The 27,942-nt window shown below is 44.3% G+C and overlaps 1 protein-coding gene across 1 annotated transcript in view; it reads right to left on the bottom strand.

Moving 5' to 3' along the window:
• Positions 1 to 955: 955 nt before the first annotated feature.
• Positions 956 to 27,942, bottom strand: part of LOC146176121 (uncharacterized) — a 65,443-nt gene continuing 38,456 nt past the window's right edge. The window contains exons 2-10 of the mRNA XM_084581260.1: positions 13,076 to 13,189; positions 10,946 to 11,092; positions 9,951 to 10,079; positions 7,409 to 7,552; positions 6,052 to 6,133; positions 4,558 to 4,667; positions 3,043 to 3,160; positions 1,620 to 1,733; positions 956 to 1,038 (exon numbers count right to left, since the gene is read on the bottom strand). Of these exons, the coding sequence (XP_084437386.1) occupies positions 1,706 to 1,733; positions 3,043 to 3,160; positions 4,558 to 4,667; positions 6,052 to 6,133; positions 7,409 to 7,552; positions 9,951 to 10,079; positions 10,946 to 11,092; positions 13,076 to 13,189 (872 nt within the window). The 3' untranslated portion in view covers positions 956 to 1,038; positions 1,620 to 1,705. The remainder of the gene's footprint in view (positions 1,039 to 1,619; positions 1,734 to 3,042; positions 3,161 to 4,557; positions 4,668 to 6,051; positions 6,134 to 7,408; positions 7,553 to 9,950; positions 10,080 to 10,945; positions 11,093 to 13,075; positions 13,190 to 27,942) is intronic.

The following is a 27,942-nucleotide window of genomic DNA, read 5'->3' as shown; positions in this document are numbered from 1 at the left end:
GCGAAGAAGGTACGTCGGAATGAAGCCGTAAAAAAGTGGCGTGCCGAAGAGATCGATGAAGAACGGGCTTTACGTTTGGAAAAACGCACAATGTGTTTAATCCAAGCTTGGCAATGTGCGTAGCCATGCACATGCAGCTTTCGCTTCCCTCCAGTGGTAGCCAAAGTTGAACCACCCGCTAATTTTTTTCTTCCTCCTTCGACCTGATACGGTAAAAACAAAATCTCGAACCTCTATGAAAAGCTTTTATTTGACGCCAAGAAACTTCGCTAAAGCAAAAAAAAAAAAAAAAAAAAAAACGAAAGCGCTTCGCGAACTGGCTCTCTACGACTCTTTTATGCCTGTCCCTGTAGCGGAGCTAAGTATTTACAATCGTATCAGCTGAGTCAGCCTAACACTTCTGGAGATGGGAAGCCTGTTCAGCTAGACATCGCTATTTATACAATTCCGTCGAGTATGGCCAGCTGCACCAGGTTATGTATGGCGAAAAAGGAAAACAGATGATCGGTCGTGATGTCTTGTGACACTTGAAATGGCATCCTGATTTGCTCGGCAACCTGCGTGGAGATAATATTTCAGTTGATAAAAACGACATGCGCTTATAAGGCCACTTCTTATACTGGTGCTGTATGCTTGTTAACAATAACAGCAACAAACTGCTGCATAGCTGGAGATGATAATTCCAGGTACTCGTATATATTTACGTAATTTAACTCTTCGGCAAGTTGCCGATTGGAGTGGAGGTACACTCGGGAACAAATACTTTATCGCTACGCAGAAAATACACAGGGAAGGGGGGGGGGGGGGGGGCGTTTGGAAGGATATCCCCTCCTCAAGTCACAAGATGTGAGTGACGTGCTTCATATGTTTATGCCTTCTACACATCACAGGAACTAACTACTGCTCTTTGAAGTGAAAGCAAATTGCTTGGATCATCGCCACACGCACCTGTGATAGCTGTAGATGGACAGGCGCCGGTTCTTGTCGAGCCTTTCGCGCAACACTGACGACTTCCCCTGGTGACTCGAAGTCGAACACCTACGGGTGAATGCCACACGTACAAGTGTCAGTTACCGAGCATGCAAGCGGTAAGAAAGAATAAAGGAGTCAGTCTCAAAAGAAAGATATCCTTTAGTGTGACTTTCGGTGATGCGTAGTATGTTTTCAATACAAGTGATCTATGGTCATGTGACATGAATACGAATAGAAGAAAAACAATAATAAATAGGAACATCACAGAATGACTCTACTAATGTACACGCGTTCAACTATAGCCCCTGACGAGCTGCGCCGCTATAAGCAGTAAATGATTTTAGACACAGCACAGGCTACTAAGAGCGATGCTACGAATTTATCTGCATTCGATTCTGCGAGTATAAGAAGACAAGGAATGTAAAAGGGGCTAGCGGATCTCTATGTGAATACTTTTTTATTCGCAGCACGCACGTAGTCTCATGCTCCCATCGTACGTTTATTTACTAACGAGTCCAATCATAATGGGAGCCACTAAAAAGTCACATATTGACAACTCGCTGTTAACAAAGCCCGTAGAAGCGACTTTGCTACCGGGGAACACACGGATGAACGTATGGGGCGACAAACGGAGGCAATGTCCTTACCTGCAGTGTGGCCAGCTTGATGGTCGCCGAGCAGGGGAAACTGGACCTTGGTTTCCTCTTGAAGCAGCAGAAGCCGGCCGACCACGTCATGCCCACGTGTGCGTCCTCCATTCCCTGCAGTTTGGAAACACAAAAGGCAAAAGAGAACGTCCACAACTCAGAAAAAGGGCGAATAAGTGAAGATAATTATTTGTTGGAATAAACCCAATTTACAAAGCAAAACTCGCTAAACACAAGAAAAGGCAAATTAAGATATAAAAAGTATTCCTCTGACTTCATAATTTGTTTTATTTGTTATCTATAGCAAACAAAAAAAATGTTACGCATAAATGCGCAGCGCATCGTGGTGGCCGTGCCACTAACGGCGCCGCCATAAGCGTTTGCGCAGGGCACTGCTTGCCGGCTGCTTGCCGGCCAGCATTGATATCTGTAAAAAATTAAATATGATCAAATTTACCACTCAGAATGGGTCAAGAAAACAAGCTGAGCGGGAATAAACTTGTTTCTGGCAAGTGGAATTGATCGCCGGCTTGCACTGAAGAAAGATAAAAAGGATAAATGTGAGTACTCTGAGCAGCGTACTGTTACTTTATGTTTGCTAACATTTTTATAAAATGCTAGTTAAATAACAGCGCGAGCTGGCACTCGTTGAATATTGCGCATATTCTCCTGGCGGTATTCTTTATGACGGGGTGTGGTGTTTGCAGAAAAAAAAATATCATCGAAAATCTTATGAGACCCTTTGACCGATATACTTTGTATCTCGCGTAGATACAATGATTATTAAGAACAACACGTGCATAAAAACATGTTTTAAATACAGCCTCCGGTAGTGATTATTATTGCCGTTTTGTTGTGTTTCCCTCGACCAGTACCCAACCTGCACCTCACCACGTCCACAGCGTTTTAAATAATGCTTCTTCCCCAACACCTCTTGCATACGAAGGGAACACAATTCTTAAAGACGAACTCAAGGATCATTTAATCAACGCTGCGTATATGTACTCAGTATTATTATACAATTCCATTATGGCGTCTGTTTTCTACCTAATGCTTGTTTTATTTGTGAACCTATGACTCCCAATCGAGTATCTGGCTTGCAACCCTAGAAAACAGGACAGCAAACGCCCACCGTTTTCTGTCACCTGGAAGGCTTATTGCGGTGAGTTCGCCATGCAGGTGTAGGGCACCTCCTGAGGCCCATAGTAGATAAACACTACCCTACCCCCCCCCCCCCCCCCTTCCAACTCTTTAAGGGTGTGTGGTAGTTGTGGAACATTTGAGGTGACAGAAGCATTTTGAGGACTGGGAAGGTGCCAGGAAAGTGGAAGCGTCATTTTACAGCACCGGACATTTCTTTCTTGACTTTCTAATGCTACCTGCATAAAATAGAAAATAAAGTATTCGCTCATAGCGCTCTCACGTGATGCTGAGAAAGTGTGGTGACTTGCTCCTGCTGTCCATGCTGGTACGCGATTCGATAAGGCTTCCTGTGATGACGTCCGTTGACGTGGGTGACAGCGGAGTGTTCACCGATGGGGCTGCGCAGAGGCACCACAGTATAGTTAGCCACTGCTAATTAGCAGTGGTCATATAAATAATTATTTGACAGGTCTGAGTGAGCACCATTTTCTAAATATGCCTTTTCTGTCGCAGCACGTTGCTGCAGCAAATAAGGGCTTAGCCAAGAGGTTTGGCATGCGGGCACCTGAAATCCTGGCATCGCTCTTCACTTTCCGTGATACTAGATAACTTAGGAATAAAGTGCTTTAACAGTAAAGAGAAAGAAACAAGATGTCTAGAAAGATAGAGAATAGTACAGATGTAGACAGAGACGTAGCGTGGTATCACTATCTCTTTATGTCCATCCTGTACGATATTCTTTCGTCTTGTTTCAACGCAACGCAATCCACCACCAACCCCTTATTACTTTCGGAGATATCTTGCTGGTTCTAAATCCCACGAGTCTCATTCCATTTTAGCGTGGTCCCTTTTAGCTGCAGGAATTGTGCGCGGTTGTTGGTCTGTGACCATAACCGTCAAGCGTTGCAGAAGGCTACGGGAAATTGCTGAGTAAAATAGCAAACAGGATGCATTACAGGGTAATAGCGAGGTGATGCTCAAAATAAGAAGTGATGAACGCATGCCATTCTTGTCTTAAACTACTCACCTGAAAACGACCCCCGTACAACCAATTAAGATGCAGAGTACAACATCGTTACCACAATCGCCGGTGATTTCGCTCTCCTCCACTCGGCGTTCAGTCTGATTTCGCCTATAGAAGTTTGAGCCTTTCTTGGCTGGAATTACAGGTTAAGGTTCTGAAGGAGCGAGATTTTCTTCTGCGTTCATTTGTTAGGTTCAGGCATATATCTAAGCAACTTGGTAGAATATGTATACCTAACTATAGCGCAGAAACACATACACAGAAAGCCTGTATAGGGACACAACATTTCCTAGGAAAAGATATAATCCTGAAGCAGCGAAAGGTTAAAAAGCACATGTACACTGGGAGAGAAACGGTACGGTGAAAACTGGACGCTAGATGAATAAAATTTTTAGTGTCACCCGCCTCCGAGTTAGATCACCAAGCCTAATAAGGTGAAACAGGTAACTGTAAATCTTGAATCTGATTTTTCAACGCGTTGCTTCACGGGTGGTTATCCAAATATTCCTGCAGTATGGGATTACTACGGTTGTATTTTCTGTTCATGGGAAATATAGTGATAAAAAAGCCTCAAGAGACGCAACTATTTTTTGCACAAAAACGAAGACTACCTTTGTTGTAGCCCAGTTTTATTGGGGCTGTCTCTACCACCTACCCTCAGTTGTTTTCTTTTTAAGATTTCTGCGTCCCTGATTCTCCATGCCAGTACTCACATGCAGATCCGCGCACGCGCACACATGTAAACAGACGCACGCGTGGTGATGGTCTTACACTTTGCTCCCGTGTCCGTAGAGCAGGTGCCGAGAGGAGCTGGGGAGGTCACCGACCGTTGCTCTTCTTCGCCGGGCTGGTTGTCACCGGCCCGGCCAGCCTTGCGGCTTCTGCGATCGAGAGTTACCAGCGTTGTTCTTTGGTTTATGCTGGCAAATAATTGTTCCCATGTTTTCCGGCACGGTCACCCCAACGCGACACTTGCTGATTAGGTTTTCGTGACCGAGTTTCCTGCTATAGCTACAACGCTTGCCTACGCCGGCCACTGCTACCGAAAGTTGTTAGGCAGTTCGCGCAACACTAATACCTTTGCACCAACAAAGAACGCCGGACAACTTTGTCTGACTGACTAGCAAACCGCAGAGAGGCCGCTGAAACTGCCGATGGCATGAATTCCACCTAATTTATAATAAACTTGCTGTAAAATGCGTAAGCCGGCATGACTGTCCCAGTAATCAGGCGAGAATATCCAGGCAGGACTGCTAAACTAAAACCGTTCGTGCATGACGACATTTCTTGACCAGTGGCTACAGCGTGTCGGTTTGAGAATTCGAGGGGCGCAGTGCTTTTGCACCTTTAATAGACCAGGAGATCTCTTTGAAACAGCCTTGCATATTCAAGGATGGGGGAGGCGGGCGTAGGAGAGAGAGGGGGGGGGGGGGTCTATTTCTTCTTCCGTCTTCTTAAAGTAGTGATAAGGAGAGTGAGAAGTGAGGGCCTGGACTCTGTTGGTCAGGAGAATTAGCGAAGCGTGAGTGCGCATGCCTAGAATGAGAGCCCCCCCCCCCCCTTCCCCACGCTTGTTTTCGGTTTAGTTTGGTTTGGTTTGTGAGGTTTAACGTCCCAAAGCAACTCAGGTTATGAGAGACGCCGTAGTGGAGGACTCCGGAAATTTCTACCACCTGGGGTTCTTACCGTGAACTGACATCGCACAGCACACGGGCGCCTTGCTTTTTGCCTTCATCGAAAGCGGCCGCCGAGGCAGGGATTCTATCCCGCGTCCTTGGGAACAGTAGTCGAGCGCCGTAATCACTGCGCCGCCCCGCCACGCTTGTTTTCAGTTCATCATTTTGCGTAGGCGCACACGCTCCCCGATATTTCCTATCTCCATAACCGATACTATTCCTCTATTTAAGATTCGCTAATATTGCGCGGTGATCGAATGAGGCTGCAACACTCGACAGTGTTAATACATGCTGAAAGTGTCCTTCGAGAGGTGGCAGTGAAGGAAATTGCACGCTCGGGAAACTCAATACATGTTTCAGAAACGTCGCGAAGAGTGGCCTTATCTAAACTTCTTTGTAAACAGTGACTGAAAGCCAGTTTGAGTAGCACATCCTTTTACCTCTTTGACCTGTAACACTTACAGCTCCACAGAGCACTCCTCGTTTCGTACACAATCTGCATCAGGGAACATATCTCGGAAGCACTGATTTGCGATGCTGTGCACCTACGTACAGTTAAAGGTGCACTGCAAGGATTAACAAGACGGACCTGTACAGGTAGACGAGTGCGCAGACAACCACCGGAAGCATGATGCCGAGCAAAATCTTCAGAGCTCCACGTCCTCCTCTGTCTGCGAAGGTCAAGAAAGAAACGCGTACAGCTTCTGTAATCCACGGCTTACTCTCAAGCAGCTACTTAATGACGCTCGAAGTGGCATAGCTCCAAGCGATAACTGCCGCTCTTCAAAGAGAGGGCGGTAGCTGATAAGAGGATAGGATTAATTTTTTTTTTAAGAAAGTTAGCGAGTAAAAGCAGCCACGACTGTGACTCTTTACTCTTTATTCTTTATTCAAGAGTTACCCCGCATTGCCCGAAGGCGTTAAAGCAAGGGGGGGGGGGGGGGGGGGGGGGAGGGGCTACAGATTGGCAAAAAAAAAACATCTTCACTTGCAGAACACACTTGCATTTCGGAAAGCCGGTTCCACTGTTGCACTGTATTAACAAAAAATGAATTTGCAAAGAGGTTCGACCTGGTACGGTACTCTCTAATTCTGAGTGGTCATGTCGTTTAGAAATATAAAATGGCTGTTTTAAATAACTTTCAAAATCAATCCCCGTTTTTCCGTGAATTATTAAGTACAGCAATTTTAGCCTCAACTTTCTTCTACGGGAAGCGAGTGATTCCCACTGCAATTCTTCTTTCATTGCTGTACAACTATCCCTTCGCCCGTACCTCGCAAGGACGAACCTTGTTCTCTATTATGAATTGTCTCGAGTTTGTCAATTAATACCTGATGTGCAGGGTCCCATACACTACACGCACATTCCATGATGGGTCGAAAACAAGAGAGAAAAGCAGTTTTCTTGAGGTTTGGCTGTGAACACCTTAAACTTCGCTGAAAAAATTTAGTGCCCTACCGTCTTTGGTAACCACATGGTCGACATGAGCATTCCAGGAACAGTCATTTCTCAGAATAACACCTAACTATCTGTATGTGCATTTCTGGCTGATCAGTTCATTGTTTATGCGATACTGAGCTTGGACTTTAATTTTTTTTCCGTGAAAAACAAAGATGAGCGCATTTCTCTGTATTCGAAGACATTTTCCACTTAAGACACCAATCGTGGATTAGTGTTCAGTGAGGTTGGAGTTGAGCAACATCATTAGCATTGTTAATTTTCCTGTACAAAACACAGTAATCTGCAAACAGACGTATACTTGTGGAGATACCGACATCTACGTGACACCTATCACCTTTTGCAATTTAGCTTCACAGAGGCTAGCGACTGATGGCTCGAACATCATCACAGCTGTCACGCGAAAACTGTACATGTGCACTTATGGTAGATAGCGCTTTGCAGTGCTAGCAAGCTTTGAACATCGCTGACTGGTACGCTGGCTTACCTATTTCGCACAGCTGCTCTTCGGGAAGCGTGCCGTCGCGGACGTAGCCCTCCTTGCACGTGCATCGCTGGCTGCTGCAGAAGGAGTTGTTCACCACGTTGTCGCAGTCTGAGTCGAGGGTGCAGACTTCGTCCAGGTACCGCCCTGCGAGTTACCAAGTAAGCAGGCTTACCTACTACTTGTCACCTTGTTTCTACCCAGCTCCTCAGTTGAACTGTCTCGTTGCGAGCCATATGAACGGCGTTATAGTTCTTGAAGGCGAACATAATAGGACCACATCACGTCATCCCTGGATGAAGCCAACAATAACTGGGCTCAGAGTACAGAGACCAAAGAGATTGTTTCAAGAGCCGATTTGAATTTGCGAAAAAAAAAGCTGATCGTTTCATTTGTCATCAGTATCACCGGCATTTTTCGCCCACTTCCGCTCTTCCTTCATTGCACCTAACAACATTATCAAGTCGCCGGCGAGTTGAATCCTTGAAATTTCTTTACTGCACCGTACATGGTCGTTATCGGCTGTCATCTACCAGTTATATTAATCCAGCGCATCGCACATACACAAGGAATTATCATGAACTAAACCTTAGCACCTATTTTTCCAGAAGCGATACATTTAAACATAGTTTTTTCCCTCGTACGATCGAGGCATGGAACAGAATACCTGGATCGCATAGTTCCCTCCCATCGCTTGAATTTGTTAGGACAATCAGCAACTGTTAATTACTGTCTTTATGACCTGAATTCAATGATTAGTTTGTTTCTGTGTTTGATTGTTTGCTCGATTATTTGTTGATATTGTACTGTATGATTATTTTACATTTTTTTCTTTTCCTTTTGTCATTTCTTAAAATATACACTCCCCTACCCCGCTCCTGCTATGGCTCCAGATGGAGCTGCAGTATATACAAATAAATAAATAAAATTACAGGTAGCGGTTGCGCACTTGGTCTTCTTAGGATACAAATTATTGTCCCAATATTCCTATTGAGGTGACGTAACACAAAGTGACTTATTTCTCTTCTCTCCTATAAAGAACACACTTCACGGGTAACAATGCCAGCGGATAACAATGCTCCTAACAATGCCAGGACGACGAGGAACTGAATTCTCAAGTCGACCTCTTCCTGAACTCTCAAAGTTAGGAGGTTTATAAAGAATACGCTGCAGCTTGTTCAACAGTGGCAGAAATGCATTGCTTTGGGAGAAGAATATGAAAATATTAAATTCGCGCCCAAATATAACTTCTTAATCTGCGTTCATTCCTGCCAATCGTATGAATATTATGAACGCCCCTTGTATAAGCGCTTTAAGGGAATGAGCTGGGATTGAACGTAGTACCAAAATTCTTTTGACATACATTTTTTTTTAAACAAAATTACAGTTTTCAAGAAGATCCTTTGAAAACATTCGTACCTGTTGGCCATTTAGGATTGCTAGCATCCTTGTTCTGGGCAAAATAAGGCGTAAATATGCAGGTGAGTTTCCTGAACAATGTCCACCTAGATTCCAGCTTTCTAGATTGACTGAGATCGAAGATTCTTTTTTTTTTTTTTTTTTTTTTAGCTCACATGAGACTTAAAAGCCTTCTCTCCACGCCTTCATTTTCGGGGTCCTGGCCACATGGAGAAGCCTTGGATCCACTAGAGAAGCAACAGGTAACCTAGGGTATTTTTTATCGAACTCCGCACTTCCCTCACATGGGGCGTACGCACAAATCACAATGGTACAAATGCAGATTAAATACCTATTTAAAACCAAACAAGCCAGTAAGCTTTAATTAGATGACATACTAGTCATTCTTCTGTTCATACATGGTAAAAAGATGTGTATGCGATTACAATCTATGGCTTTTTTGTAGAACTGCAAGCAAGCATCTGGTCAGAACATAACAAATATTCAACTGCCTCTTGAAATTACGGTATGTTCGCTCCGGGTAATGCTGTTAAAACCTTCAGGCGCAGTCTCCCTTAGGAGTGACAACGTCGTTAGCAGCCTCGAAAGCATTAGCCAGTCAAGACTGAAAGCAGGGCGGTAGTTCTGTCATGCAGGCACACGTCTCATGCGCAGACCAGAGACGAAACACGATTCTTCGTAGAAAGCAGCGTTAATACCGTTCCCATAAGGAAATTCACTGAATACCACTAAAGAAGCAATGAAGGTAGAGGGAAAGCTTTTCTTTGTTAGGCTATATGCGCTTTCCTATGGTTACATTACACAAGCATCAAGACCCGACTAGGTCAGTTCCTGGTCCATGGCTGGCAAGAAAGAGGCTCGACAGCTTCTTAATGTGACGGAATCCCGCAATATCTTGAAATCACGAATCACACCATATTTTGACACGGCGTTTCACTGAATTTTGAGGTCGAAGGTCAACGCCATGGGTCAAGGTCATGTGTCAACGCTGGTGCTAGTGTGGTTGAACCTTTAAGGTTTGATCTTCCGGTTGGCTGAAGACCAAATTTTAGCATCGACATCAAACAGAGTTCTTGCGCTGGGTAAAAAAGTATGAAAGGGGGGGGGGGGGGGGGAAATTACTTACTTGGTCTGCAGTCTTCCTTCTCTTCGTCCTTGTAGAAGCCCTCACGGCACACGCACAGTCCCTCGGAACACGCGTAGTGTGAGCTGCGGCAGTCCTCCACGTTGTAGCATGACTCTGGAGGCTCGTGGCCTGCGAGCGCGTATAATGTCAGGTTGTGTATGACAGTTCCTAAAGAAAGCATTAAACGAATTAGCGCTATAAAGGTTGGTTGTCAGCACACTGTCAAGGTGGGAAAACCATTTAAAAGAGATGCTAAATTCTTTCAGGAAATATGTGTAGATGCAAACTTATCTTTATCTGGCATCACCTAAAGGATGGTAACTAGTGCAGAGCGTGAACAGACGCTGTACGAAAATATGCAAATGAATTGACCAGCAACGTAAAACCAACGTTTTTCTTTACCTAAGGCTTCGAGGAACTACATTTATCTGACACTGTGGGCATTAACAGGTTAGTTCCCCAAACGTCTAAATCGATGTCTTGTTCGTTTGGTTATTTGGGTAAACCGGGCGCTATACTATAACACTCAAAGTAGAGTGGTAGGCGACGAATGGATATTGCGTTATATTCAATAAGCCCAGCAGGCTGGCCAGCTAGTGAGAATCAGGCAAGTGAAATAGCTCGAGACGAGAACGGTATTGATAACTGTTCGCTATATAGCAACGAGCAATAGAAGAGATAGTGTTGATTTCCCTCAGAGCGCCATTTTTAAAGGGGGTGTTAGTAAGAGTAGCCCTCCACTACGGCTCCTCTTTCTCTCTTTACACTTTCACTCCCATCTTCCTCCCTTCCTTTACGGCGCGGTTCAGGTGTCCACAGACACAAGTGTGACAGATACTGCGCCTTTCCCTTCCTTTAAATAAATCAGTAAAGAGGGATATCACTCGAATAAAAACAAAATCAACAAGAAACAAACAGGCAGCAATAATTTGTATAGCACCAATTAGGAAATTAGGACAAAAGTGACTAAAAAAGGTAGCGACTTGACACATTACCTAGGCGGCACCTGGTGATGTTTCTCCCTTGCAGCAGCACCCTCCGAAAGAGCGGCTTGCAGCGGCAGATGGAGAGATGGCAGTACGAATTGTTGTCGTTCACTTCGCAGTTCTCGTGGCGAGAGCAGGTCTCCCCTAGCTCCACGCCTAAGAAACGCATAGATAGATAGAACTATAATAAGAGGAAAAATGCATAAAACAAAGTCATGATAAAGCTTGTTCTGACACCGAAGAAACCAGCAGAAAGAACAAGCTGGACAAAAAGCAACCACTGGCTTTGGACATTGTAATGCGTTTTCATTAGAAGTCCGGTCGGAAGAACGAGCCGGTCTCTGCGTATGCCATATCGTGACATAACCTACATCTTAGAACGGTTAGCAGGTGTTGAAATCAAAGGAGGAGGTCTCCTCCCCTTTCTGGTTGCCACGGAAACAATCCGGTAGTGGCTCCATGAAGGCGAAGAACCAATTGGATAGTGCCAGTCTCCTGTTGCTGAATAATTCGCATGCTTGCAACCCTAGATTTTAATACCTGACGTTAACGCACTGCGATCGCGTTAGCGCAGTAAATTCTCACCAGGCCTAAATAGGTTAAATCCGCCGTCATGCTTTTTGCCGCGTGCCGCTGCGTGGAAAGTCTGAGCTGTGAAGACACATGATGCAACCAACTGTGTAAATAAAACCAAACACCATTATCCTCAAATATAGCTTTTACAACAAAACTTGCGCGCTGTCAGAACAGCGACGCATTGCAACACGGCTGCAGTCCCGATGTGATCACCAGATTTCGTAACCGCCTCCTTGAGAACGCCAGCAGAGAGATGGATGGTTCTCCAGAGCGGGGCGCCTGTCTTCGACAGATTGCCTGCTCAGCGAGATTTGTCGCAGCGTAATCGAAAGCGAATGTATTTTAAATAAGGGCATCATATTATGGATTGGGTGTTCGTCTTTCATGCATATGACACGCTTTCATAACACTATTTATGCCATCATAAATAAAAACCAGTATTTTTGTACTTCATCGAATCAGACGCACAATAGCGAATATAAATGAAGTATTACTCCATGCCTTCGTGTTTTCTCTTTCAAAGTATATGCCCTGTTCACGGAGCCTAATTTGCATTCATAACTGTTCATCCAAAGACGGACTCGGTATTTTGAATGCATAACGATAAACAGCGGCACAATTTCGTACCGTTTCATCTGGTACCGCCATCGGTAGCTGCCGCTGGTGAAAACTAACGTAGGATATGACGTCAAGCTGGTCCGGTAGTGTGGTGTCCACTGTGCTACATATTTGCATAAATGCAACTAATCTCATGCATATTTTCGCACTGCATGGTGCTGACACTAATGAGTTGCGGGGCACAACGACTCGTTTGGCAAGCCCGTTTTATGGCTAAGAACAAGAATAAGGATAACTATACATTTCTCGCAAGATCCTGGCGTTATGCACAATGAATACTGTAAAATAGCCGAACCTAACGATCGCTACAGTAGCCCTCTTTAGTAGTGCTATAGTTCAAATACGTCCGTGAGTTGTATACGGAAACACGCGGTTCGCACTTGGTGCCAGTTGGAACAACTATTATGATTTTTGAAATCCATATAAACGTCACCTAGCCTTGGTGCTCCATTCTACGTTCGGAAAGAGACATATCAAGCAAGTAAAGAAGCATCAGCTTGCCGACACCGAATATGTTCAGTGCCAGTTGTATTGCTTGAGCCCGTGATACCAGGACTTAAACTTCAGAAAAAGGCTGCAAGCGCTACATCCGAGACAGTCGTGACCTTAGAGTTTTCACCGTTGATATCAGCGCAGCCTAAGCTTACTCAGTATTCTCCGTAGTGTGGCCATACACACGGAAGAACAAGCGCCTGCCTTGTGAGGTGGTTCGTGCTGCATTCAGATTGCTATATATTCGATATTGTAACATCAGATCTGCTAAACAATTCGCAGTTTTCAGTGAGGGCATCCAAGCATGTAGTTAGAAACGGTAGTTGCATATGTAATAGTTGCAGAAAATTCAAAACAGCGCGCTGTATCAGAATTTGTGGCAGTCAGGGTTCACTGTGAAGGCTGCACTGACTCTACGCGAGAAACTAGGAATGGCATCAAATCACGTGTCACCTTCGTTGCATGGCGGGTAGGTGCGGCTGAATTTCGGCAGGCAGATGCATTCCTGCCCCTTGCAGAAGGTGTGGGGCACGCTCTCACAATCCGTATCAGCATAGCACGCTTGAGCTGCGAAGAAGAGTAAAAAAGATTGGCACAAAATATCAGAACGATATCAAAATATCCAATGTTCAACAAAACTCTCGAGGCTCTCAGAATATTTGTTTCACTGTCATTTTTTCTATCCTTTGCTATGTTTATATGATTTGCACAAATGCAAAAAAAGTGTTTACAACGCTTCAAACAAGGTATAGGAAACATATGTTTCACTGACGTCACTCTACCACTTGTGTACGGGACTACTTCCATTCACGCATTTTATATACAGCATGATCTAAGAAATTTCAGCGAAAGACCAAAACATTGCGGTCGATTGCAGCTAGATAAAATCGACGGCATATTGTTTTTTTGTCGTGTGGTTCTCCAGATGGTGCTTTGCGTATTTCGGGTATTAGTTAATTATATATCCATATGTGCGCAAAATATTGAATATTCACTTCAGAGTCAAGTGTGTTTCTTCAAATACTAGAGCAGGTCAGGAAACGCCCTAGTCCAACTTTTTCTACAGATGCATCTCCTGCCTGATTGATTTATCAGGTATGTAAAGAAATCCTGCTGATACATATAAAAACACGTGATATGTCCAGTACTGAAAAATAATTTGTGAACTCTAGACCATATTTTCCCCACACCGCCTTCTAATTTAGAGTAAGAGATAGAATTCCGCAATCATGCTTGTCTTTTTCAGTGGAACCTGCTATCATTTGAAACATGTCGGTGCATGCGGTTGCTCCGTAGTCTCGCTGTAAATGAGATAGAGTGATACACGTCAGTAGAAGGGCGATCTCTGCTCGCACAGAACGCGTTGTTTATATTGAACATTGAACGACTTCTAGAAGGTAGGATGCAATGGACCTAATTCAGATATTGCGAAGCAGACAGTCCCGATAATTACCGCGTCTTTTGGAGTCGTTGTGTTTTATTTTGTGCAAAGATAAGACGTCCCATTTCGCATATCTAAAGTCAACGAGATGCATTCGCCCGACATTTAGAGAAGCGACAAAAAAAAAACGATGAGGATCAATGTCACTGATAGAATGTTCGCAAACAAGATTTAAAGCGACGATTCTCCGAAAACACTTCTTCTCGCCCGGTTACGTCTCTCGAACGAATAAAGAAAAGATGAAAGAATACGGGGCGTTGTTATTCAATAAAATATTGACGCAGTCAAAAATATTTGCTCTCCGTTACTTTTTTTTTCCTTACTGCGGGGCGAATGAATAAAACATTCAGTCCACAAGCGTTTCTCTTTTCACTATAGTTCTGTTCAGTGATGGTGTGTTCATGCCTTACACGCATCCCATCAGCCGATCGTTGCGAAGCTACGCGCCTAGAAGACGACCCGTCGTTGAACAATACCCTATTGAATTTGTAGGCAAATTTGGCCAGTGGAACGAAGGCGTATAAAGAAAAAGCTATGCAAATCCCCAGAACCGCCAAGGCTTGCGTGTTTCTATTCTCGTCCAGAATTCAATTTTGGGAGACGTTACAGGCATCCGTTAACAGGCAACCGAACGGGCGAAATATTTACGTAAGAAAAATTTCTATCCATGATGGGCGCTGCGCTGTTCCCACGCTATCCGTAATAAGGGAACTCTGTTCATCATTTGGAGTAGCTATAGTCTGAACGCTTACAGAAAACGAAAAGCCCAAAACTCTTCCGTCAGTAAAAGGGATAGCCATGATTGTGCTCATGATGCAAATTATTATCCTCAATTGTGTCTTGCATATGTGAAAATGACTCGCCAATTTTAAACAAGATTAGTATAGAAAGTGCTGTTAACAAAGGCGACTATAAGTGCTAAAATATTTGTATTGTAACTAGACATAGCCAGTGACGACCTGCTAGCAGTTTATAGTAAAATAGACTTTGCCACTACAAAGAATACACGTGCTTGTGCAAATTCTGTATATGCCTTTTCGTGATCGGGAAATTCTGTCCTCAACTTGAAGATAGCGTGCGATGGGCTGGTAGTGAGGCCTAGAATATGTAAATACTATTTCACAAGTAGACATTCCGTGATTCGGTGTGTATATTCTGTTACTGAACAACACATTTGCGGTTGGAATTGCGTTATTAGAGATTCCGCAACTTGTTTTACAATGAAGAATTCCATCCTTGACTGGGCATAAATGGCCGTGCGATTGCTCATAAGCAGCGCAATGCACAGCAATTCGGCAAGCTTAACAGTGCATCCATAATGCGGACATGTTATGCGTAATCGTGCACTTCGTCAGCGATTGGCCCTCTGTCCATGATCGAGCAACTCTATTCCTATTAGGGCATTATAAGCAACGCAGGGAACGCGTTGACTTATAATGGACAGTACTCGTGTGCACGAACACGTCAGAATCTTATAGGTATGACCTCGGACATGCTTCCTCTAACTCTGTGTCTACACATGGTTACAACAACAGGTAAAATAAAATGTAAATTTAACCGGTTTGTTTATGAACAACCCTCGTGTATGTCCTCAAGAATGTGCCTCGTCCTAATACAAAGTACTGTCGGGCATGGATCAGCTGCGATGAACGCACAACATGGAGCGACGTTTATCAATGCATTTCAGATAGGACGAGCACAGCGAGTGGCACGATTTCTTTCTTTCTTTTTTCTTCCTTTTTTTCTTTCATTCTTTTTTCTTTCTTTCTTTCCGCATCGTGTGAATTACAATGTTCTCTATGTCGGGCCGACTTTTTTCCCACTTCCTCTGTTGGCACCTACATTTTAAAGTATTTCGTTCAGCTAACAATGCGGTGAACGTTCATTTGTAAATGGGATGCAGAAGACGAACGAAATTATGACCCAGAAGGAAAGCAGGGCGTTTTTAGAGAGAGAACAATAAGATATGCAGATCGTTTTGAAATTGCCTTACACGCTCAACCCTCGGTGCCAAGGACATTCGGTCGCGAACAGGGAATCCGGAGCTCTCAAGAAAATTCGTACTGCGTATAAATAATCAGACCAAGGAGTCCGCGAGATTACGTTCTCGCGGCAATATGTTACCCAATTAAACTGAATTTCTTACCTCCGTCGTCTTTATTCTTTTTTTAGCGTCCCTCTTTTTTGTTCTGCACGCCTCCGTTTTTGAGCTTGCTTTTCTCACACCACCGTGCAGTGTTGAGAGGGGGGGAGCAGTTTCCCCTTTTTAGCAATGGCGTGCCTTGTCATTTCGCACAAGAATACACACTCTTCAGTCAGCTGAAAACGCAACCTATAAGCACGCTCTTTGGAATCATAAGCTGGAATTAAATCAATCGAAGGCAATGTAAACGTTCGTTCAGGGTGTCACTCAAAACGCAACTATTTTAAGCGATTCATGGTTTTGAACATACGCAGAACTTGTGCAGTCACAGTGCGGGAAAACATTAAATATCTGCAGCATTGCGATGCAATTCAGGAAGCAATGTGCAGTGGAGAAAAAAATACCTTGTCATGCCCACTCATCCAGCTCGAATTGAAAGAACCTTAGTGGAACAATACAATGCGAATGCTTAACTGATGCTTCATTAGAGGTAAAATTCCGGTACAAGGAAGGACAAGCGCATTCAGTGCTTGCAAGATGTTAAATTCGGAGAGGTGATTTGGTAATTTGTCAAAATGCAGTAACCCCAGTTCCTGTAGGACAGCGCTACTTTTTTTTTCTGGGCCGTTCACCATCCGTGTGAGAATTATACTGCAGTGACATTAAAGACGCATCACTTCAGCTAGAAAAACATTTTGCATTGATGTCTTTTCCTAGAATTGGCAAGTGATATCCGGTGCTATGTGAATCGAATAAATAACGATTTCCAGACTTTCTGACGAAACGTAATCAAATTATGTTATTTAGCACTTTTTTTTTTTAATCTAGAGAATGAGAATTGTTGAGGTAAGAACGAAAAGCTGCTGTTGTAACAGCTTGTCCAGGTTCCTGACTTTGTGCCACTTGTTATCTAAATATTGTGCTCTTAACAAGCCGCTGGTATTTCTGTACGAACTCTTCGAGAAAGAACCACACAAAATACCACTATAACGTTACCAAGATAAAACATAACGGGCATGATGAATTGGAAGGTTCATGGGAAGAACACTTTGTAACCCGCCTCAGCCACCGTGACCTCAAACTATCTGGCTTGAAAAGAAAACATGCAAAAAATGAATAAATATTTTCATTAAAGGACTATATACCTTTAAGGACCATGTACAAGAGAATACACTGTTTTTTATAATGCCGCATGTACTATTTGGCGTAAATTGCTGCTCTGCGTATGTTGCGCTCTAACTGCTCTACTGATCATGAAGTGCGGTACAGCGCTAGCTGCTTTGGCCGCAGAAAAGTAATAGCAATAAAACGGTGGTAAACAATAAACTTATTTTGAAACAAACGAACAAATAATCTTGAGATGTGCTTGATAAATGTCGGAAAGTGAAAAGCCAAATAAATAGCTATTAGGGTGGCCAGCGAGGCTGGACTGGAGAGTTGGGAGTTAAAACACGTAACAGAGCCCATTGTAGATTCAACTCGCCCAACTTTCAACCTTACTACCAAATAAATAGTTTGTTCGCCTACTGTGGAGCAATCAACACGCTGCGTATACTTTAATGACATCCCTAATAAAAAAGTAGGAGCATCGAAGTGATCAAAGTGTAATATTTGAGCCAATACCCGCTTTCAGTGTCCAATAATATTGGTTCCGAAAGAGAGAACAAAAACCTGAAAATTGTATTTGTGATACAATTTTAAACCTTTATTACGCTTCCTAGGAACACTGCCGTTGCCTGTCCTTTCATAAATGAAGAACAATACGGCCACTTGGTACAACGGCGCTCGCACATAACTCTGTTCCCCCTCTCTGCTTAGGCTTTCCAAGAAAGAATATTTCCGCCCAGGGTGCATGCAGTCAGTACAAGTGGAAACTATATAATGTCTTCTAATCAGTCCAGTTTTTAAAGTACAGGCTAAATTACTTTAAGGAATGAACTGAACGACAAACGCAACCACGGACCCTCGAGAAAAACTAAGCTGCCGTACATAACTGCCGATACCTTGCTATCGAACCGAGTACAACATGCTAGTCGCTCCATTGGAACGTCTCTAGCATGTATATTAAAAGAGAATAATTTGTTTTACGGAGTCGCGCCGCAGTAAAGACCGGCAGCGCGCCCTGGCTCGTGAAAACATAGCCTTTTTTTAATATTTGTCATTGTTTTTGCCAGAAATTTATTTTGCTTTGTTCACATATGATAGTCTATCCTAGCGGCTTTTTTTTTTTCATTCATGTATACTATACTTTCCTTATGGGGTTCTCTTTTTCTTCGCCTAATCCTGCAACAGCCTCGCTGAGGCCAACAGTATGTACTCACTGAATAAAAATAAAAATGAATGGGCGCTGCAGTGGAGAGCTTCCAACTGATTTCAAACGCTGAGGTGTTTAGAGCGTTAGCGCTACTCCTCTCCTGCTCAAACCTCAAAATCAAAAGGACGATACAATTGTGATATAAAACTCTCACGCTGTGCAACAAACATCGTCGCCTTTATCGCTGTGCCCAGGCACGACAGCATGTGCTATCGCTACAGCCGATCGCGCCTCGTGTAAAACTGCAACGCACTCTCGTGCTGTGCATTGTTCCCCACCATCATCATGGAGTTTTATCTACGCTACTTCTTTATTTATTCTAGATAAAAAAAAAAAGTCATGCGCATACGCCATCACACTAAAGACAGACGGCAGCCTTGCCAGACAGCCTGCCGAAACCGTCGAACAACCAGAAGGCCGACTATCCTGTTGCCGAGAAGTTTGCCAAGATTGTCAGCAGAGAGAGCGACCTCTAACGCTCGTGAAACTTGGTTCAAGGATAGTTGAACCTTTACAATTTTCACCATGCTTCACAACGTAAAGAAAATAAGGTTCCAACATTAGCACATGGTCCGAGAATGCGAAATCCTTCGCTGCTCATCCGGCACAAAACACTCAAGAGCCTTTTGGTTTGGTATTCATGACTGTCTCTCCACTTGGCCGGCCCGGAAATTCTGCTTGTGAGCTGAAGCAGGAGGTCACAGCCAGCGCTTGTCTCCTGTATTACGAGACTCAGCCTTCTCTGCGCAAATACATTTAGTTTTGCTGGGAATAGCAGCCGGCATGTGGCCCCATCATATTGCGTGTAGCGTAGAATGCGCTATATTTATTTCGACTGATTGCAAACACTAGCGTCTGAATGTTCAACTCAATGTTCACTTGCTGACTTTAAATTCAACGCTGCTAGGAGCAATTTCATTTCGCATTTCGATGACAGCCGATCACGCTTGCTATTATCGCCGCCGCAGAGTTGCAGAGTTGTTTTGCGGGCAAAAGTAAGGCCCATAAAGGGTGAATTTCAGTGCAACACCAGTCTTGATTTTTTTTTTTTTTTGTCCTCCGCATTTTCACCACTATGTGGCAATCTATTTTCTATGCAATCATTCATGTCAGCATGAAGGCAACGTCACACAAAAGCAGCAAACGGCCATTCATGGAAATCGTAACATAACGAGTCTCCATGCCAGCATGGCAGCAGCATTCGCCACGCGTCGCACTGACCACTTAGGTATTGGCCGTGTTATGCAACCAATGGCGGGGCCCAGTGCTTCGATTCCTTCCCGCGGACTTGAAAGCTGCAACTACATCACCGAACGTTTGTGAGTAAAACCAGTGGACAAAACAGATTCTAAATGCTCCCCTTATCTTTTAATATAAGTTACGCATACCGCCTTTTTCCTCCGTTAGGATACCGCTTCAATATGATCTAATTACATGTCGACTGTTCAAGCTGTATTAACTGAAATACAATTTCCCTATTTTCTTTCACTTCAGCTTTCGTGTTCAGCGTTGACAATAGGCCGCATGCCACTGTGAAATATTTTTGGTTTGAGTTATATGCGTATCCTTAAAGATACTTCAAAAATAGGCCCCGTCTTAATAATATAAAACAAATGTTTGGCCAATTTCAATCAACATAATCGCATTCTACATAATTCTCCTTTTCTGGAAAGGGCCCTGTCTGTGCAAGCAAGCAGAGTAACGGGGCGTTCTCACTGCAATCCCTTACGCGTAAGCAGTTTTCATCTGTTTCAACATTACTACAATTCTTATTCTCCTAGCCTATTTGATTATTGTGCTACTTTGTTAAAGATCATCTGTGATCGGCTTTAAATTGTCGGTTTTTGCGCTGAAATCTGCACATTCGTCAGACGTGCCAGCAGTGATTAAAGCTGAGCATCGCTTTTAGGGAACCACTCGCCTGGGTCATAATTATCTGCAGGTTCAGTAAATGCGTGCAATGTTGACGAACAAACGTGCACACGTTTGGTGGACGTTTTCATTTTTTTTAATGTTAAACTACGGCAAGTTCTGGAGGATATATATTATGAATGAGACGTATGTTTCATGCACGAAATACGCAGGTGATAACTTAGAGGGAAAAAAAAGGAAAAATAGAGATCGAAGCAAAGAGGAGCGTCCCCAGGTAGCTTCCTCCTTTCACCCTTTCTCGTCCTCATCTGCACTTTCTTTCTAATTTGTATTGCTATCCACGATTACTCTCTCCTTCTCTATTTTCATGATTTGTTATGGGGTACCCGGCAGTGATATCACGATATTTCCTTATCTGTTTCCCTGGATGCACCCGGTGAAGCCAGGCCACGAAGTCTCAGCTTAACAGAAACCCAACGGCAACTTCCAGACCAAAAGATTTTGCTCCTCGTCTGAGCGTGTAGCGGCTGCAGAGAGGGACGTGGTTGAGGGAGAATCCCTGTGAGAGAGCGCGGCAGATTACTGAGAGAGCGGCAAGGGGTGTGGCAATGTTTATCTCAAAGCAGGTACTGAGCAGGGAAACAATACAATGAAAGGGAAAGATGGGGAAGGGGTGAGGAGGAGTAAGAAAAAGATGGTGTACATGGCAGAGGGGGAGCGGCTGTGTAGATGTAAAGAGGGATTGCGTGACGATGATCATATTTGTCTTTTCGGTCTTTTCCCTGAAGAGCAGCATCCCACGGTATCATTACCGCGTCTTTCTTGACTACGCCTACGCATACACCCCCACTCTCTCTTTCTTTCTTTAGGGTCCCAGTGTGGCGTTGGCTTGGCTCGTCGTTAGCTTCCTAGGAGTCAAAGCATGGAGCGAGCAGCCAGAATCAGGAAGCGAAGAGAAAAAGGCCTGTTTCCAACAGCTTCAGCACGGCCGCCATTTGCGCTGAAACGACGAAGTATAAATCTCTCTATTGTGTCGTCGCCGCTCGTTTGTCTGCTAGGCGGCTTCAGCGGCCGTATGCCTCACGCCGAGCTCAGTTCTCTCGTTTTCTTTTTTTCCTTTGTTTAACCGGGCTTTCTTAGCTCTTCTTATTTTGACGGAATAGACGACGGGGAGAAAGATCGATAAAGAGGCCTCGCCATGCACTTTCCGTACTCACGCACAAACGCAAAAAAAAAAAAAGCAAAATGAATAAAGCACTTGGAATCCTTGGCCGTGGCGCGGCTAAGAAGCGCGAAGAATCCGCCAAGGCCGGAAGAGGAATTGTTGACGCAGGAACGCGGGAAATATGTGAGAAGAAGAGAGTGAGCTCGCTTCCAGCGGGTGTCTATCTGTACATGCCAATCTGTGCGACTGTATGTGTGCGCGTTTGTTGATTTACCTCCCCCTTTCCTTGCATAGCTTGCCCTTACTGCCTCGAAGCAGCCTTAGTTCTATCGGGTCTGCTCTTGTGGGCTCTTTGGTGGCAAGGTCTTCTTGAACGATGGTGGAGTAGCTTAGATACGGTCGGATGCGGTAAACGTGCATATTTTGCAGAGGTACATTTATTGTGTCACGAAGGTCTTCCCGACGTTTTCACTCGATGGCAGTAAAGTCGTACAGCAAATACAGCGTCGACGTCAATGTTGTCAGCGGTGTAAGCGTAATGCCGCGAGTGTGACTCAGGTAGGTTCCAGTTGGCAGGTGAGATGTCCAGGCACTGAATGCTCCGCGACTTTTGTCGCGTCACCAGTCCGCATGACATCGATTTGACAGAGGCCGCAACCTTCGATAGTTGCAGCGAGATGAAAATACGGCCCGGAACACTGGGATCCCCAGCCAGACAAGCTACCGCTAGATCATGCAAGAACATGCGTACGACTAGGTTGAAGCGGGGCTTTATGTTTATGAACGGTTGCCTTGCACCTAATTTGGCAAACCTACGACTATATGGCAATTAGCATGTGTGAAATATTATTAATACAGTATACGCGAAGAGGGCTAAGTGAGGGGAGGGGGAGAGAGTAGAAGCAGACTCCATTTTGGTGAACAAAGATCCATAACGGGAGCGAGTTTATAACACTAAAGCATGGCAGCATACCCATAAAGGAGTAGCATAACCGTCTCGCAAAGTTTTTGTCCGAACGCATTTATCAAGGCATCCTTCTCCTCAAGTTGTTGTTTGTGTGACACCTTCATGCCTGATTATCCTAAAATAATTACGGAGCCCACCAGTATGGCAGCCTTTCCCGCTCTTCCTACCTTCCAACATGGTGCGGTTCATGTGCCCAACCAAAAGTGTGAATGATACTACCTTTTTTTTTCTTTGTACCACACTAATAACGGCGTTCGTTAGGTCGAGGCTCCCTAGATTACCTTCTCTACTCCTCTCCACTGCAGCTAGCACGCGCGTGTGTGACTCCCATCTCCACTCCTCCTCTCCACGGCAGCTGGTGCACAATCTCATTACTGTTACTATGCGATGGGTTCGCTCCATTTTCATGGTGACCTCTGTCACGATTAGAAGAAAAATATGAACCTGGCGCAAGTGAGCATTAAAGCTTAAGCTCTAAAAAGTGGGATTCCAGTCGTTACCGAGCCATCGATGCGTCGTGTTGGACGACAGCATGCAGAGCAGATATCTATGTGCTACTGCTTCTTGCGTGCAATTTGCTCGTGAGACATCACTAACAACCTTTCATGTGGCGCCAGGTATCCTTGTTTCATCTTTCATAATAAAGCCGTGACGTAAGAACGTATGTACACCTTCAATTGTATACAGTGAAATAAACGTGTTTAACAGGTAAACTCTGTGTCAGTATCTCGGTACTAAACCGCTATGCAAAGCAACTGTCAGGCAGAGTCTATGTATCTGAAAGATTTGACCAAACGGCAATAGGAACCGAAAAAACAACAGAAGCAGGTGGCACGAGTTGCTGAAACACCAGAAGGTTGCGAAACAGGCGGCTGACCGTGGTCGAAAGCGCGTTAAACGTACTGCTAGACCTCACCTTTGGTACAGACAGTAGTGTACCGATGCTTAAACTTGGCTATTTTTAATCTTAGTTTTTTACCGTAGCAGCTTAACGGTATCGCTCAAGAAGAAAGTATACAACAGTTGCATCTTACCTGTACTCACCTATGGGGCTGAAACGTGGAGGCTAACCAAGAGAGTTCTACTTAAGTTAAGGACAGCCCAGAGGGCTATGCAACGAAAAATGGTAGGAGTAACATTAAGAGATAGAAAGCGTGCAGAGTGGGTTAGAGAAATAACTCAAGTTAGCGACATTCTAGTGGAAGAGAAGAAATGGGCATGGGCAGGACATGTAGTGCGAAGAGAGGATAACCGATGGTCGCTTAGGGTAACAAACTGGATTCCAAAGGAAGGAAAGCGTAGCAGGGGGCGGTAGAAAGTTAGGTGGGCGGATGAGGTTAAGAAGTTCGCAGGGGTCAAGTGGATATGCAGCTAGCACAGAACCGGGTTAATTGGAGAAATATGGGAGAGGCCTTCACCCTGCAGTGGGTATAGTCAGGCTGCTGCTGATGATGATGATTTTACCGTCCAGCGCAATGCTGAACTTTTCGTGACTGCTGGTTGTAAAAATGTAAATATTGTTACGAGTGATGAAAACGAAGTGAGTACTGGCGTGGGCAGGCGCGCTCGCGCTATGTCCGCCATCTTTCATAAAAACGTCATCTACCCTCACCATCGGTCATGTTCTGTCTCTTTTCTTCATCGGCATGTCGCCTTGTAACATTTAATTGGAGGTGCGGGGTGCGTCATCATCACTCATCATCCTGGCCCGGAGCTTCGGCGCCCTGTGTCTTCTTGCGTCTCCGGCAGCAGGTCCCTGAGACGGCGCATCTCCTGACGGTTCCCCAGCCTGTCGGACTCGAAGCGACATCGCCGTTCTTCACCCCCGCCCAGTCCCGCGCCCTGACCACAAGACACGAAGAAAGATAAGCAGGCCGACGTAAAGACCCCACGGACCCGAGACGCCAGGAACACTTGAGAACACATCACAAGACACAGCGCGTGAAAGACCTGACCAAAGGACCCGACCGACCCGAGACGCCGACCACATGAACCCACCGACCGAATACAACACTACACGTGAAGACATCACCTCCGCGTGTGCCGTTGGTTGCGCGCCTGGGACCTAGCCGTCAAATCCTGACGACCAATGCAGCAAAAGCTTCCCGGGCCAGGCTTGATCAGTCATCAAGGCGGCAAGCCGTTACCTTTCTCTTCTGTCTTCAACGATCCACACATCAACTTCATGTCATAAATGTGATAGACTTTGACTTCTTCTTCGTCCACCAATTGGAACGATCGCTCGGCGGCCCCGAGCAGTATTACGAGCGATTAAGAAGAAGCGGAGAAATAGCGGGCACTGACGTGGGCACGCACGCCGCGCTAGGTCCGCCGTCTTTCATACAAACGTCATCTACCATCTCCATCGGTCTAGTGCTCTTAAATGTATCGAGTCTTTCAAAAATTCTTCAGCAAGGAAGTTTTGTGCTGAAATATGTTCAAATTGAAGGAAATCATTCTCGAACACCGACTCCCCGCTGTTCAGTCAAATCCGTTGGTGTGAGTTCAACTTAGCCTTTCATTGCACAATGTAAATAGCCAAGTGCAGCTAAATAAGGTTCGAAAGTGTAAGCATTTTCGGCATGAGACATACGCACTTGTACCTATGAAATAGATTACACGATTGTTTCAATTGTTTTAAGTACCGTGCGGAGCCATTTTTCGGCTAACAAAATTGAAATCTGCAAGTGAAAGCATGCATCTACAATTTGCAATTGCAGACAGGTTTTGGCCTATATTACATCACGAGTTGTCACAGAAACTTAGAGGTCACTGCAGAAACTTCACTGGGAGAAAGCGAAAGTAAGATTTTTTACTAATTACTAATTATAGTGAGGCGTCATTCTATCCTGGTGACGAAGTCTCGCTCTGGACGCCTACCCGCCCACCAGGCTTGTCTGACAAACTTCTCAGTCGCTTCATCGGCCAGTATATACTGTGCTCTAACAAACTGCACCAGTGAACTATCGCTATTTCCCAGCGTATATCGTCCACGACCGTGATAATTAATATTAATATTTATTATTAATCACTATCATCTCTAATTATTTAATTGTTTACTTTGCCTACTGAAAGGCGCAGAATCTGTCATACTTTCTCTGTGGACACCTCTACTACACAGCACTACGTTCCGCACATGAATTTGTGGCTTCAGTTTTTGTGTCCGCCCACGCTTTAGCTTCACTAGCATAGCTTATTAATGTCCTCGCATTTTTATTTTAATGACGAACTCCACCACTGATGCTCTTACACCAAAACACGGCTGTTATGGAGAACACCACAGAGCATCTAATGGCCTATATTCAGTTCTTTGTTTATTCATCACATGAAATAAAGGGAGGCTATTTGACCTATATTCACTTTTTGTCGTCATTCATTCCTGAAAAAAGTGAGGGAGGAACGACTATGGTCAAGTTAAACTTCCGCTTTCTGTCGAGTGGCACAGCACGGGAGGAAGTGTGCAGGCTGCACGTCTCACGCATAAGCGCTACCAAAAGGTGGACTCGAATACCAAAACGACCTGACGAGAAGTGCTGATCGACTACGTTCATTCATTCTTTAATGCGGACACAGAATAGACCAGTCAAGATGAGAAAAACAAAGTGGATGAAAAACATGAAGCCATATAATGGTAACGATGATCACTCAAGAACGCGAGAGGGAGAGCCGGAGGACACTCAGTGTGGAAAAGGCAACGTTTCATCACGCGTGAGCGCTCACTCGATCCGATTCGAATCCGAGCAGCGAATCGAGGGGAGTCGCTTAGAAAGCGCTGACACGTCTAGTTTCTCAGTCAAGCGAGACAGGGTGAATTCACACTTTCCAATTGCGGATGCAAAACGCATGCACAAGTTAACATACGATCGTAACCTACTCATGTTGTACTCATCATTTCTGTTCTCGAAGTTTTGCGAGTGGGCTTCTCGCTACTTTGCAACGAAATCCACTTACAAACATTTCACCTCCACTTCCACCGCTCACTTTTGGCTTGCCTTTTATGGGTCTTGCAGCGCCTTCTCCTTGCAGAACCTTTAGAAAACTCCTTGCAACTTTAGGAAAATAAGCTGTAGAATAAAAGTTTTTAGGCACTAAGGACAGCTTAGGTGCTGAGAAAATGAACAGGTGAATGTTTCATTGTGGGGTTTTCGCTATTTTCTTTAGATTTACTTGCTGTTTAATTATATTGTGTTTATTGTTGCGATATAGTTTATTACCTATTGTTTATTTTTGTTCTTGTTCCTGTCGTGCCGTAAGATCTTTTGAGGAAATCACTGACCGTGCGACATCGGCCCAAGTCATACAAATCTGAGCTGAGTGGCATTGTTCGTAACGTGTGTTGCTCGCAACTAAAGGTTCTTCGGATGAAGTGCTGCCTGTAAGCCAAAAATAAATTCCGTGAAGTCAATTGCTTCATAACTTTTAGCCATTGTTCACATGCGGTAGACTCTGGTGCGCATTGTATGCAGTGTTTTAGTCAAATTCATCCCACACATGACGTGACTTAGGCCGGCAGACTCTTTTGCATTTAGCGCCGGTTGCTGACAGGTCTGCACAGGGATTATCTTACAAGCCTGCTGGGACCACTGATTCTCGAGAACAGAAATGCGGACGCCAGGTTCTGTTGCTAACTGGGAATATGCAGCTTTCACTTTAGAAAGAAAATTCAATGGTCCTCTTCACCTTCGCTATCACTACATCCGGGACCCTTTCCTTGGCAAAATAGATTTCTTTAAGTATTTAGCTTTTTATTGATTTCTGCTCCAGCTCGAAGCAGCCATTTCTACGCACAAAGTTCATAATTTTTCAAAGTGTCAAAAAAAAAAAAAAACCTCATGAGGTCTCTAGATGAGGTATAGATTAGGAGACGCCGTCAACAAAAGAGGCAATTTTTTTAGTTTATTTGTACTTTCAATTTACTGCACAGTAAGAAGTACCAAATTTGGGTGATCATTAGAGCGGGTACAAAATCATTTATACATTTCTGTCTCAATCACACAAGACAATCCTGCTAAGCTCCATCAAAGCGCTCATTTGGAACCATTTTCCCGCAATCGCTAAGTCTGCGCGTCACAGCAAGAGAAAAAAGTCTTCATATGCATATTTTATTTTATTTTATTTTTGCATACGCTCTGTGCTATAAGTTTAAACGGTAAATATAAAGAGGCACATGTGAAATTTTCCTTTGTCTATCTTTCTGTACACGTTTCTTCAGCTGACTTCATGTTGAAGTTAGGCAGAGTTGCTGAAAAAGAATAATTTTGAACGTCCAAAATACCACCATTACATATGGAAATTTTTAGTTCCACCCTGCTTGGCTCAGAAACGCATTCATCGGTCACCTCTGGCTAGAGAGCCTAAGAAAGTGCATTTTAAAACAATGACGAGGGGAGAAAGAAGAGGGTTACAAAGCGGCCCCTT

This window comes from Amblyomma maculatum, chromosome 10 (genome assembly GCF_055883805.1).
Source record: "Amblyomma maculatum isolate TAMU_Amacu chromosome 10, ASM5588380v1, whole genome shotgun sequence".
Lineage (NCBI taxonomy): Eukaryota > Metazoa > Arthropoda > Arachnida > Ixodida > Ixodidae > Amblyomma > Amblyomma maculatum.
Note: the sequence above shows the minus strand (reverse complement) of the source record. Positions and strands in the feature narration are given on the sequence as shown.